The sequence below is a fragment of the Pestalotiopsis fici genome, assembly GCF_000516985.1.
Source record: "Pestalotiopsis fici W106-1 unplaced genomic scaffold PFICI_Scf_2, whole genome shotgun sequence".
Classification (NCBI taxonomy): Eukaryota; Fungi; Ascomycota; class Sordariomycetes; order Amphisphaeriales; family Sporocadaceae; genus Pestalotiopsis; species Pestalotiopsis fici.
This window is the reverse complement of record NW_006917092.1, coordinates 540,500-553,758: the sequence shown is the minus strand read 5'-3', so window position 1 is coordinate 553,758 and position 13,259 is coordinate 540,500. Positions and strand designations below refer to the sequence as shown.

Genomic DNA, 13,259 nt, shown 5'->3' with positions numbered 1-13,259 from the left:
CAAGATACGAGACTGGATTTTTGTCTGGCCGCCCCGTTGTTGTTGACCAAATCATATCATCTTGATTGTTCAACATGCAGCATGAGCAGGGGGCTCTAGGTGGATACAATGGAGTACATATGGAGAGCATGTCCCGTTTCGCCTCTTGCCCCGAAATCTTCATTCACCGTTCACATCCGCCATGTTTTTACGTAGCCAGGAAATACCCATAACGTCACATTGCGACTAGTACGGTCATGATTTATGCTATTCCGAAGAATGCAAGATCCATCGTCTCATGTACAGGCACCGTGTGGCCGACTCCCTGAGCGCTGTATCCCACCAGTTGTGCTGTCGTTGCCGTGCCCTCTCCGTAAATGGTCATGGTGTAGCCGCTTTGTGGGCTGTTGGCCGTGTCCTTTGACGTGGTGAGATTCAAGACATTGGACCACTCCTTCAAGGCTTCCTGGTCTTTCATAGGAATTAGCCATCTATCATTGACTTACATGACGAGTATGGACTTACAGTTGGGATATCGGAGGGTGGTATCTGCTGTTCCGTGCCAACTGTTTGTTTCAATATTAGATGACGGTTCTGATTTGCAAGATAGGACAGGGCTGCGAAATTCTCACATTTGCATTCTGGGCCTGGCGCCAGTATACCCGGGGTAGTACGAACGGACCAAGTCTCCCCATTGCTGAGCAGTCTTGGTAGTCTGCCCGTTGGCGCACGAGTTGCTCCAGCCTGGAGGGTCCTGGGTCGCCGTCGAGCCGGAAACGTAGAAGCAGCCGTCCGGCACGCCCGAGTAGGACGAACCCGCCTTGAAGACGTCTGGGTAGGCCCCGACGAGCACGTTGGTCATCATGGCGCCCGAGCTGGTCCCCGTGACAAAGGTCCGGTTCAGGTCGCCGCCGTAGTTGGTCGCTGCGTACTTGACCATGTTGACGATGGTCTGGCTGTCGCCGCCACCGTTGTGGGTCAGAGCTGTTGTGAGCATGTTAGTAAGATGTCTCCATAGTTTGCAATTCGCCTTGTACTGGTATCGATACAATTGTTGTCGACACAGAAAAGACCAAGAACGTACTCGCTGTTGACGCAACATCAAAGCAACCTCCGCTGGATCTCGAGTTGGGGTAGATCAAGATAAACTTGTGCGAGTCTGCCAGTGGCAGGTAGTGAGACTCGGTAGAGTATCCTTGAGCCGAACCTTGGCAGTGATGGACAGCCACCACGATCGGTGCGGGCGTTGTTAGACCCTTGGGCACGTAGACATACATGCCCAGCTTTGTAGGACCCGCATTGAAGTCATTGACCTTGGTGATGGACTGACAGCTGCCGAGAGTGCAGAGAGCAACGAGGCTCGCTACTCTTGTACTGAAATACATGTTGATGTTGTCCCTAGCAAGTTTGGAATGGAGTGCTTTTGAGAAAAAGAGTCGCTATACAACCTGGCATCGGTTTGAGCCAAGCCATGGAGGGTCTTTATACTCATCATCAACCATCTATAATTAGCATTCCGCAAGTGGTTTGAGCTAGACGCCATTTCTCCGGCCACCTCTCTCTCCGCTTCGAGTCTGGCAGTTTTTTCAAATTAAAACACGTGTGTTATGGCTTATCAAACGAGTGGGTGTGGATGAAAAGCAGCCTGATAGTGAATGGTTGTTTGTTTCCTGAAGCTCAAGTACATACACAAAGAACACCTTCAAGCTAGGGCCTACGGATATTAAAGTAATGCGGGGAAGAGGCCGGGTTGCCTTTGGAATATCTATCTCAAGGTATGACTTGTCGGCTAAATACGGAAAAGATTCTAGTGCTTCTAATAATTTTTCCACTTTAGTAAATAAATGATTGAAACAGGAAGTTGGGTAGAACAGGTCACGCTCTTTGTGCGACCTTGCTTTGCCTTCGGTCCAACGCAAAGCTATATAAGCAGTATGAAAGTGAAATAGCCTGATTTCCTATTGCTGAGTATGAAGCGGTGCTTGCCTTTCTCCATTAGCCGGTAATAGTAACACGAAATAGATGTTGGAGGAAAGCTGATTCAATGTGGTCACAAATTTGGTGATAATAGTTTTCAGCTGGTCTTTGAACGGTGCGATATTGTATTGAAGCTCTATGCCCACTGCCTTGATCAAAAATATAGAAAGTTCGCAATATATCTACTACCATAGTATCGGTGCTCTAACTTCAAATGTTATTGTTGCTGGAGACATCTCCATTACTCTGCACAGGAGTTGCTATTTGCGCTTTGCCAAAACGAATGACGTACTTTCCCGTCGTCTGGCAAACGTCAGTCCCACAGTCTCCCAGATACGTCCAAGCTTGAAAATAGATAATACATACCTCGGCGACACGATCTGCAACAACTGGCAGGTCGTTTAATGAAATGATATTGACAGACGGTTTCACTGCTCCTCTCTGGACAAACTCCAGAGCCTCCAACGTGTCCGTCCGCGTCCCGGTCAAGGATCCGATAAGGGAAATGCCCTTGTCGATGAACTGAAGAGGATGGAGGGCCATGGTCTGAGGCGGTGGCGGTATACCAACACAAACCACGGTTCCAAAGGCAGCGACAATATCGAAAGCACTCTGATAAGCGGCGCCTGAGCCTGCAGTCACAATGACTGCCTTGGCTCTCGTGCCTTTAGTCGACGTATACACTGCTGCTGCGACATCGTTCTTGGCATCCAAGTAGACTTCAGCACCAAGAGAGCGGCAGTACTCTTCTTTGCTTGTGCCCACGTCTATAGCAATGACACGATATCCCATGGCTCTAGCGTATTGTATCGCCAGCGCACCGACACCACCGCCGGCTCCGGATATGGCCACCCACGAACCCGGCGTCGCGTTGCAGCTTTTCAGTGCCTTGTATGCCGTGACGCCTCCGCACAAGATCGGTGCGACTAGTTCGTCGGCAACCGCCAGATCATCCGGCAGCTTGAGAAGGTACCTGCTAGGTACGGTGCAAAACTCTGCAAATGTGCCATCAATTTTTCTCCCCGAATTCAACTGCTCAACACATCTCGTCTCGCCGCCGGGGATAAGGCAATACTCGCAAGCACCGCAAGCGTCTCGAACCCATGCGATACCTACGCGGTCGCCGATCTTTGCAATGGTTGGATCTACACCGGCTCCGATGGCCTCGATCTTGCCGACGCCTTCGTGACCCAGTATATCGCAGCAGGGGCCCAGGTGTCCAGAGGCCAGAGATACGTCGGTGCCACAGATACCAGAGGCCGAGAGAGAGACCAGGACTTCCCAAGGCTTCAGCGCAGGTCTTGGTACATCGTGGATTTCAAAGCGTGGCGAGCCCCCCTCGCGCTGGAGAATTGTATTAGCTGGTGGTATTCATGATTTACACGAGACACGCGTAACTTGCAACAACTACAGCAGCCTTTTGATAATCTTTTGTGAGTGTCATCTTGAGTCGGCGTGGGTGTTTCTGTTCAGGCGGTGGTTGTAATTCAGGGGGCGCTCAAAGTCAAATAGAATCGCCCACGCTCAAGATTGAACGTCAAGTTTAGTCGATAAGCTGAGATTATGAACCGTCACGCGATGGCTTCATAGGCTCCCAGCTTTACCTTGGTAGATTTATCATTTAGCATTCTTAGCATTGCTATAAACCCCGCATTCCCCCAGGAATCACAGTGGTATACTCCACTGTGACGAATCAAAAACGGTTTGGGCCAGGGAGGCTTTCAACGGCCCCAAGCCGTTAGAGTTCAGCTAATCTCCAGCTCCTGGATCTCGCCAGGGGGAGGAAGTCGGCGCTCTCAACCCCACTGCCGCGCAAAATTACCGGTCGGTTAGAACAGATCCTAGGCAAAGACACGGCAGATTCCACTGATTGTTTGAATTGGTCAATTGGAAGAGAATTGATTGGGCATGTTTAGGAAATACAGGCACTCTCAGTTACGATAGCTTTTGAATTGGTGTCACCTCTTCCAGAAAGAAAGAGACATGAATGTCTTACTCTATAGGTGCAGTATATTCCCGGTTGCATAAAGTTTAGACGGCTTGCACGCCGCTGGGCAAATTGACGAGTAAGAATAAACCATTGTTTGGCTGTGCTTGAGATCCATCATATACAAAGCCATCTCAAATAAATGCCGTGACTTCAATTGCCAGAATATCTGCCTACCTTTGCAGCCGATTGAAACAGCACCACAGCTCTGCCCACTGCCGATTCGCGACCACGCCACTTGGCCGGTAGCCGTGGGCCTCAGTTTAGCGTCGGCCAAACGATTCCAAACCAGAGTAGCATCGGAATGGCATTCCATGCTACGCTGAGCAGGGTGCCGTTCCCCCACATTCGATCGAGAGAGCTAACGGCTTGACAGGGTCAATCCAAAAGCTTTGGCACGTTGAAACCCAGGAGTTGGTCCCTGATTATCAATCTGCCTCGGGCATTTTATGGCATGGTGCAGGCATATATTGATCTATGAGTGGTCGCCTGTCGAAGCACGCGGGCAGGTCGGGTGACGGGCTTTGAACCAGAGTATTCTTATCATTATCATGAGACGATTCCCTACTCCAAAAATCGCGGGGCGGCTTAACCGCGCGTCCCTCCCTGTACGACTCGTCGTCTATCAAAAGCGAAGTATCAGCATGCCGTCGGCCGACTTTGAACGATTTTCTAATATTATTGGCGGCCAACTCAGACGTGGGCAACAAGTGCACCATGGAATTGACCCGTCTACGCGAAAGCCACTATGGGACGTGCCAATAGCAGCGCAGAGTGATCTCGATGAGGCCATTCTGTCATCCAAGAATGCCTTCGCGTCATGGTCGAGGACATCCTGGGAGAGCCGGCAGGAGAAACTTCTCCAGGCCCGCGACGTCCTATCGGAGAACAAGGCAAAGATGGCCGAGTTGCTGACCAAGGAAGTTGGCAAGCCGGTAGGTATTCAACGATTGCCCAGTCTCGGAGACATACAGCTTACAATGAAAAAGATCCAACTCGCCCATCTTGAAGTTGAGCATGCCATCAACTTTCTTGAATTCAATGGTACTGCATCATTGTGACAAGCCCACGAACATTGTAGCTGACTTGTCGTAGCAAAGCAACCCCCCTTGGAGGAAAAGGTGATCCAAGATGATGACGGCCTAAAGCTCACAATGGTGCAAAAGCCCATAGGCATCGTGGCGGCAATCTGCCCATGGAACTTTCCCTTGGTACTAGCCATGGGCAAGATCGCCGCAAGTCTGGTCACTGGCAACTGTGTCATTGTCAAGCCGTCGCCCTTTACTCCCTACTCGGTCCTCAAGTTTGCCGAGCTCGTGCAGCACATATTCCCGCCGGGCGTGTTCCAGGCGATCAATGGCGGCGACGACCTGGGTCCGCGCCTCTGCACGCACCCAGATATTGACAAGATTAGTTTTACCGGCTCGACGGCCACGGGCAAAAAGATCATGAGCGCCTGCGCCGCCACCCTCAAGAACGTCACGCTGGAGCTCGGCGGCAACAACGCGAGCATTATTTGCCCAGACGTGGACCCCAAGATTGTCGCGCCCCAGGTGGCAGTCGGGTCTTTTTTCAACTCGGGCCAGCTCTGCGTCGCCAGCAAGCGCGTATACGTGCACGAGGATATCTACGACGAGTTCCTGGCCGTCATGGTGGAGACGGTGAAGCAGTGGAAGGTTGAACCTACTTCAGACATGCAACAAGGTATCATGCTGGGGCCGGTGCAGAATCAGATGCAATACGATATCGTCCGCAAGTTCTTCCTGGACAGTGCCAGCGGCAACCACAACTTTGTTCTCGGAAGTACGCCGGAAGAGTCTCCAGAGAACTTTATTGTCAAGCCTGCCATTGTCAGCAACCCTCCCGACGAGTCTCTGGTCGTCACTGGCGAGGCATTCGGTAAGTTGGCGTCATATTGTATGATGCCGTCCAAGTAAGCTAACATGATCAACAAGGGCCCATTGTTCCCGTAATGAAGTGGAAAGACGAGGACGAAGTTATTCGACGGGCAAACGACACCCTCACCGGCCTAGGCGGTGCTGTCTGGTCGGATGACCTCGTTCGCGCTCGTCGCATCGCCGACCAGATTGAGGCTGGTACGATTTGGATCAATAGTTTTGAGAAGCCGCTTCCGCAGGCTCATCTGTCGGGGTATAAACAGAGTGGCGTGGGTGGTGAATGGGGTCGCGAAGGTCTCATGGTGTATTGTAAACCCCAGGTCGTGCACTGCTACAAGGCACCTGTCGTGGTTCCCAAGTAGAATTTGTTATATCAAGTATATGAAGATGGTGCTCGGTGCATCTCTCACGAGTTTAAGACCCAGTCATGGTTGTGCAAATCACATATTTACTCGGGATGCCAAGAGTCCATAAAGCCGAGGGACTCTAGTGTGCTCCTTAATAATGATGGGTAAGCTGTAGTCCTGGGGCCTGAGATATATAGCTCATCGGTCTCGCTGCCGTCGGGCAAGTTGCTTTTAGCATTCTCGGTACACTCAGTACACTCATATAGGGGCGAATGCGGAGTATTTTTTTCTTGCTATCCATCGCTTCCGCAAAAGAGCCTCTGGTTTTACCGGGCCGTTGTGGTGATTCATGGCGACATGCCTTGACTTGGCCGACCGCTTAAAATACCGACGGCGTCGGTGGCCGAGGGGCCCGCGCCCGCAGCCACCATTACAGCACATCTCCGCATTCCTCCAGTACAAACTTGGCGAACGTAATCGAGGGAAATTTTTGGAGGCAGTGAACCCTTTAGTGATCCACTACCAATACGAGCTCTTTTGACTTTTTTTTGACAAGAGGTTGAGCCATATCGACAATTCGATGCTGAGGAACTAGCAAGAGGCTGTCATCCTCCTCTATTATACCACTCGGCACTCTCCACCATTAGAGTGAAGTTTGATATGCCAAGACACTAAACGCTTCATCGAATAGGAATAAACATTACAGAAAAAAAGAAGATGGCATGCCTAAAGTTGGGGTATTAGTCATTATGGGTCATATATAACCTCGAGCTCGACATTTTCAGGATTCAGCGCATTACAAAAGGCCCAGGAAAAGCACTGCTTTGGACGAAACACTCTTGGTTCATCTTCAACTCATAAGAAGAAGCAGGAAGCAAGATGGGCACGAACGACGCCCAAAATGCGGCCGGAGAACTTCCCTCGCCGGCCGATGCTTTCAACCCCAAATTAACCGAAAAGCCCAAGCCTAAAGACGAAGACCCTTCCAAAGGATCTGGAGGTTCTTATATTGTAAGTGTGTCAGAACCTGATGGGGACACAACCTTGAGACTAATGTCTGGGACACACAGCGCATCTTCACCTATGCCCAACCTATCGATATCGTACTCGAGCTCCTGGCATTTGTTGCCGCGGCAGGCTCTGGCGTCGGACTCGCCATTGTCAACATTGTGATTGGTAACTTCATCACCATTCTCAACAGGTTCGTGGTCGGCGAGAGTACTGCATCCGAATTCATGAGCAATGTTTCCAAGTATTGCCTTTACTTTGTCTACATTGGTATTGGTCGATTGGTGCTCGTGTATATATACACGACCTTGACCACCTATGTCGCATACAGAATTGTGCGAAACATCAGACAGCAGTTCTTCAAGGCTGCTCTGGCGCAGGAAATCGCCTTCTTCGATCTTGGATCAGGAGGTTCAATCTCAAGTACGTTGGCCCACCTGGCCCATACTCCTTTATGAAAAGAGAACGACTGACACGGTGATCCATAGTGCAAGCCACAACAAATGGCAACTTGATCCATTCAGGCATTGCCGAAAAGCTAGGCTTGTGTGTACAGGCCTTGTCCACTTTTGTGGCTGCGTTTGTCATTGCCTTTACCAGTCAATGGAAACTGACGCTTATACTCATATGGTGCGTTGATCTGTCATTCTATTCCCCAACTTCCACTTCCTGAAAGACAAGGGTCCTGACCCTTCTCTTGCTTCAGGCTCGCCCCGGCACTCATTGTATTGATGGGAATCGTCGCAACCGCCGAAGCAAAACTCGAGACCAAGATGCTGGGTATATATGCCCAGGGCGGCGCCTTTGCAGAAAGCATACTATCGACTGCCCGGACAGTCCACTCTCTCGGGGCTCGTACGCGACTCGTAGCTCGCTACGACGAATACCTTTGCAAGGCTAAGGCTCTCGGCGACAAGAAGAGTCCCATCTTTGGGCTCTTCTTTAGCTTGGAATACTTTCTCATCTATGCGGGCATGGGACTGGCGTTTTGGCAGGGCATCAAAATGGTCGCGAACCAGGAGGTGTCTTCACTAGGAACAGTTTTCACGTACGTATGAGCATGATCCCGGATCCGTGTCTTACCTTACTGACATTTGCAGTGTTCTGATGTCAGTCATCATTGCTACGATTTCCATCACCATGATAGCCCCTTATACCATCTCATTTGGCCGAGCGGCTACGGCAGCTAGTCAAGTGTTTGCCCTCATCGACAGAGTGAGCGAAATTGACCCATTCGACCAGACTGGAGAAAAGCCAGTGACGACTGAAGGAGTCTTGGATGTGGAGAATATTACATTCAGTTATCCTACCAGGCCAGGTGTCACTATTCTGGACAATTTCTCTTTGCATGTTCCTGCCGGGAAAGTGACTGCTCTCGTGGTAAGTGACTAAGCTATAGTGACTTTGATGCTCATTGACTCACTTTTTGCTAGGGAGCAAGTGGCTCTGGGAAAAGCACCATCATTGGCTTGATAGAACGATGGTACAAGCCTTCAAACGGAACGATCAAACTAGACGGGATCCCGATCGAGAAGATGAACCTCAACTGGCTCCGGACAAAAATTCGCTTGGTGCAGCAAGAACCAGTCTTGTTCAACGGCAGTGTATTCGAAAATATTTCTTATGGCCTAGTCGGCACCCCGTGGCAGAAGGAGTCCCAAGAGAAACAAATGGAAAAGGTGGTCCAAGCCGCCAAGTTTGCCTTTGCCCACGACTTCATCACGGCCCTGCCCGAGGGCTACCACACGCGCATCGGCGAGCGCGGCGGTCTCCTCTCGGGCGGGCAAAAGCAGCGCGTCGCCATTGCCCGGAGCATCGTCTCGGACCCCAAGGTCTTGCTGCTGGACGAGGCCACGAGCGCACTGGACCCGCAGGCCGAGGGGATCGTGCAAAAAGCGCTCGACAATGTCGCCCGGAGCCGCACCACCATTGTCATTGCCCACAAGCTGGCCACCATTAAGCGCGCCGATAATATTGTCGTCATGGCCGAGGGTAGGATCCTGGAGCAGGGGACCCACGACGGTCTGCTGGCGGCGAATGGTGCCTGTAAGTACTTCGAATTTGTGGCGATCTTATTTTTTGAATCCTTTTTCCCTATCAGCGCCGGTCTCTGAGCACTTGTTTCCCGGTCCCATAATTTTGTCTCGGGAAATACCTGCCTACATGGCAGCTGTAGCTCGAGCACTCGGTAGAATGTCCTACGCGATCAAGAGCAGACTAATAAGCTGACGCATTCCGACTCACTAGATTCCCGACTGGTCGCCGCACAAAACATTGCTTCACATGCCAACAAGAACGAGGTTTCGAGCACAGATTCGGGATCGGAAGTAGAGCCCAAGGAAGAAGAGGAAGACTTGTCCGTCAGGAGAACCTTGACCAGACGAGCCACGGCGGATGAACAGCAGCTCCAGCGCCTCAGAGATCGAGATAACTATGACAAGGCAAAGCACAAGGGCTTGCTAACGTCCGTCTTTGGACTGATGCGAAGGACGCCAGAGCTCAGGCTTCAATACTTGATTATACTAATATCATGCATGATAGCTGGTACGTAAGCCCCGTGCCAACAAATCATAATGATGGTATCCAATTGCTCACTTCTTACCCAGCCGCTGTCTTCCCAGGCCAGGCCATTATCCTTGCCAGAGTCTTGGACGTATTCCAGCTTGATGCCGAGTCCATGCAGAAGCAAGGCAATTTTTACGCTCTCATGTTTCTCATGTTGAGCTTGGGTTGTCTCCTCTGTTACTTTATCATGGGATGGACAACAAATATCATGGCGCAGACCATGAACAAGAAATTCCGAGAGACTATACTCAACAGCATGCTTCGGCAGGATATCCAGTTCTTTGACCGGCCCGAGAATACGACTGGAGCGCTTACGAGTCGACTTGATTCGTATCCTCAGGCCATTCTCGAGCTCATGAGTTTCAACATCGTAGGTTACATTTACCTCTTACGGCCCCTTTGTCAAATACTGAGTTTTACAAAATCACATAGGCGCTCATTTTGATCAACATTTTGAATATTCTCGGATCCAGCATCCTCGCACTAGTGATTCAATGGAAGCTCGGCCTGGTCGGCGTCTTTGCAGGCCTTCCTCCAATGCTCTTTGCTGGATATGCCCGCATCCGCCTCGAGACACATATGGAATCCAAGAACTCTCACCGTTTCTCCAATAGTGCTTCCATCGCGTCAGAGTCCATCACGGCCATACGTACCGTATCTAGCCTAGCCATAGAAAGCACAATGCTTGAGAGGTACAGTAACGAGCTGGGTTCTGCCATCCGCCAGTCAATCTTGCCTCTTCTGCACATGATGTTCTGGTTTTCCTTCACCCAAGCAATCGAATATTTTATTCTCGCACTTGGGTTCTGGTACGGTTGCAAGCTGGTATCAAACGGCGAAATTACCTTTTACCAGTTCTTTGTCTCGTTCATGGGTACATTCTTTGCCGGCCAGGCCGCCAGCCAGATGTTTGGATATACGAGCAGTCAGTCACCGTCCAATACAGGCCTCGATCGACTGCCAGTAAGCTAACGCTAAATAGGTATCACCAAGGGCAAAAGCGCAGCAAATTATCTCTTCTGGATTGAAGCCCTACAACCGCTGATCCGCGCAGACACTCCCGAGAACGCAGATCGCGGTCCAGCTGATGGCGCCGGCCGGATCGAGCTGGACAAGATTCACTTCTCCTACCCTCTCCGTCCCGACACCCGCGTGCTGCGTGGCGTCGACCTCGACATCCGGCGCGGCGAGTTCGTCGCGTTTGTGGGGGCCTCGGGGTGCGGCAAAAGCACCATGATTGCCATGTTGGAGCGTTTCTATGACCCAACCTCAGGCACCATCCGCGTGGACGCCGAGCCCCTCGTCGACATTAACCCGCGGCTCTACCGGCGGCATGTATCGCTGGTCCAGCAGGAACCGACACTGTATCAGGGCAGCGTGCGCGATAATGTGCTGCTCGGCAAAGAGCAGTCAGATGGAGGCGACTCGGCGACTGACGAAGAGGTCGAAAAGGCTCTGCGCGCTGCCAACGCGTGGGACTTTGTCATGTCGCTCCCCGACGGTACAGCTACTCAGTGCGGGACGAGCGGTTCGCAGCTGTCCGGTGGCCAGAGGCAACGCATCGCCATTGCGCGATCCCTGATTCGCCAACCCAACGTGCTGCTCTTGGACGAAGCAACGTCGGCTCTGGACACGGCCTCGGAGAAGCTTGTCCAGGCCGCCCTTGCCGATGCGGCGGCGTCGGGAGAACGCATCACCATTGCTGTTGCTCATCGACTGAGCACAATCAAGGATGCGGATCGGATATGCGTCTTTTATGGTGGCAGAATTGTCGAGTCTGGTACACATGACGAGCTTTTGGCGTTGGGGAAGCTGTACAGGGACATGTGTCAGGCGCAGAGTCTTGATAGAGAGGCGGCTTGATCTCCCATGGCTACCAGGATGCGCAGTAATGTTTAGATAGATAAGCGATCAAAAAGTATATCATTGCCATTTCCATGACCAAGAGAATCCAGCAGAGATGCTGAGAAATACTGCCACATATCGCAGCGTCAAACGACCTGATTGTTCAATGCCTTGTCCCGTCTAATGGTTGAGGCAGTTTGGTGTACTTCAAGTGATCAATACACGACTTGGACTGTCCTTTGCTGTATACCTATGTTTCGATGCAAGAAACCTATCGAAGCGGAAAGGTGCGTGAATATTTCTTGAAAGACTTCAGTGCCTAGGTATTTTGACAGGCCACTGGTCCTACTTCCCGTACGAGGCGTTTCGACTTTTTTTTTTTTTTTTTTTTTTACCTTGTCAACGGCTTTTTGAGCCTGTGGCTGCCGGCAAGAAGCAAGTGCCCGCGCCGCAGTCTGCGACATTTCGGAAAACCTTGACAAGGACATGACGATGCAATCTGGCACTTTGATTTGTATGCTTATCAGCAAGAGTTGAAGGGTTAAATGCAGGGACACATATTCATGGAACGTGTACCCTGGAATACCTATTGTGGTAGCCACCCGTTTGATTATTTGCCAAGTCAGTGATTTCCCAGTACCAAAAGCTCAAGCCTGTTTTTATTTCAAAGCTGGATTGATTGAAAATGTAGCGTGAGGATTGTCGGACGAGGGTTTCGCTACATACTACGCCCAGTGAATTACAGGAGTTGAACTGCCCTGTAAACTACCTATCCTTCCTTGGCTTATGGTGGGGCTCGTCGAGTTTGATCCTGCTGCAGACAGCCATCCAATAATGACGTCATGTCGGTTTGACATGGAATACAGTGACAAGACAGATAGCGCAACTTGAGGTGTGATTGAATTTCTTGTTAGAAATGGAAAATAATGTGACATTGGAGTCCATGACTCCCGGTTCAAGGTCCAGAAATGTCGTGCTTGCAGTGAGAAAAGCAGGAACATGCAAAAGAGAGGTAGAGATGTCACATGTGAATCTTATTAATGACCTGAATACCGTCGCTTGCGGGCGCGGGTATCATGGATTTAAGTAGCATTGGCAATTTATTACTCCACAGGTTCGACTGGGAGAAAGTCAAGGTTTATCCACTACTCGCGTGGCTTTTGGGGCTTGCTTCACCATTGCAGCATAATTTGGGATTGATTATGGTGAGAGCAGGCCGCGGGAAGGGCCTACTAGGGAGGCACAGTAGTAGGTCAGTCGAAGGCGACATGACAAGACAGGCAACGGGAAGACCATAAATGGCGACCATCCAAGCTGTCATCCTGTCACTGTTCTAGACTCTGACCACATTCATCGCGACCTGACTTGGTCTTGCAGACCCGCACATGAGGGGAGATGGAGGCTGCCGCATGCCGACCACCAAGCTCACTTACTGCATCCATATTGAAATACATAGTACACCAAGCAATACCGGTGACTAGGAAATTATGTATGCGAGAACCAATTGAACAAGACTGTAGACGGATGCAATGATCATTCATGGCTGAAAGGCGCAAGGTGCGTCTCTTTCATCAGTCCTGGCGACCCAGTTCGCGTCAGCCTGCATTTCGCCAGCAGCAGGCTGTGGATCTAGTAGATCTCGTCCCGCCTCTT

General features: G+C 50.9%; 4 protein-coding genes across 4 annotated transcripts; 2 read left to right on the top strand and 2 right to left on the bottom strand.

Moving 5' to 3' along the window:
* Positions 1–241: 241 nt before the first annotated feature.
* Positions 242–1,364, bottom strand: PFICI_02330 (uncharacterized protein; the record flags this gene model as incomplete). Its single annotated transcript, XM_007830911.1, has 4 exons — positions 242–450; positions 505–545; positions 612–963; positions 1,064–1,364. The coding sequence occupies 4 exons, from the start codon at positions 1,362–1,364 to the stop codon at positions 242–244; spliced, it is 903 nt and encodes a 300-aa protein (XP_007829102.1).
* An 802-nt stretch (positions 1,365–2,166) lies between these two features.
* PFICI_02329 (uncharacterized protein) lies at positions 2,167–3,400 on the bottom strand (the record flags this gene model as incomplete). The annotated part of the gene is made up of 3 exons (XM_007830910.1): positions 2,167–2,259; positions 2,323–3,300; positions 3,368–3,400. The coding sequence occupies 3 exons, from the start codon at positions 3,398–3,400 to the stop codon at positions 2,167–2,169; spliced, it is 1,104 nt and encodes a 367-aa protein (XP_007829101.1).
* A 1,187-nt stretch (positions 3,401–4,587) lies between these two features.
* Positions 4,588–6,203, top strand: PFICI_02328 (uncharacterized protein; the record flags this gene model as incomplete). The annotated part of the gene is made up of 4 exons (XM_007830909.1): positions 4,588–4,878; positions 4,933–4,987; positions 5,039–5,842; positions 5,899–6,203. The coding sequence occupies 4 exons, from the start codon at positions 4,588–4,590 to the stop codon at positions 6,201–6,203; spliced, it is 1,455 nt and encodes a 484-aa protein (XP_007829100.1).
* Positions 6,204–7,067: 864 nt separating this feature from the next.
* Positions 7,068–11,624, top strand: PFICI_02327 (uncharacterized protein; the record flags this gene model as incomplete). Its single annotated transcript, XM_007830908.1, has 10 exons — positions 7,068–7,199; positions 7,259–7,619; positions 7,685–7,826; positions 7,903–8,244; positions 8,297–8,576; positions 8,630–9,242; positions 9,444–9,740; positions 9,803–10,131; positions 10,194–10,686; positions 10,744–11,624. The coding sequence occupies 10 exons, from the start codon at positions 7,068–7,070 to the stop codon at positions 11,622–11,624; spliced, it is 3,870 nt and encodes a 1,289-aa protein (XP_007829099.1).
* Positions 11,625–13,259: the final 1,635 nt, after the last annotated feature.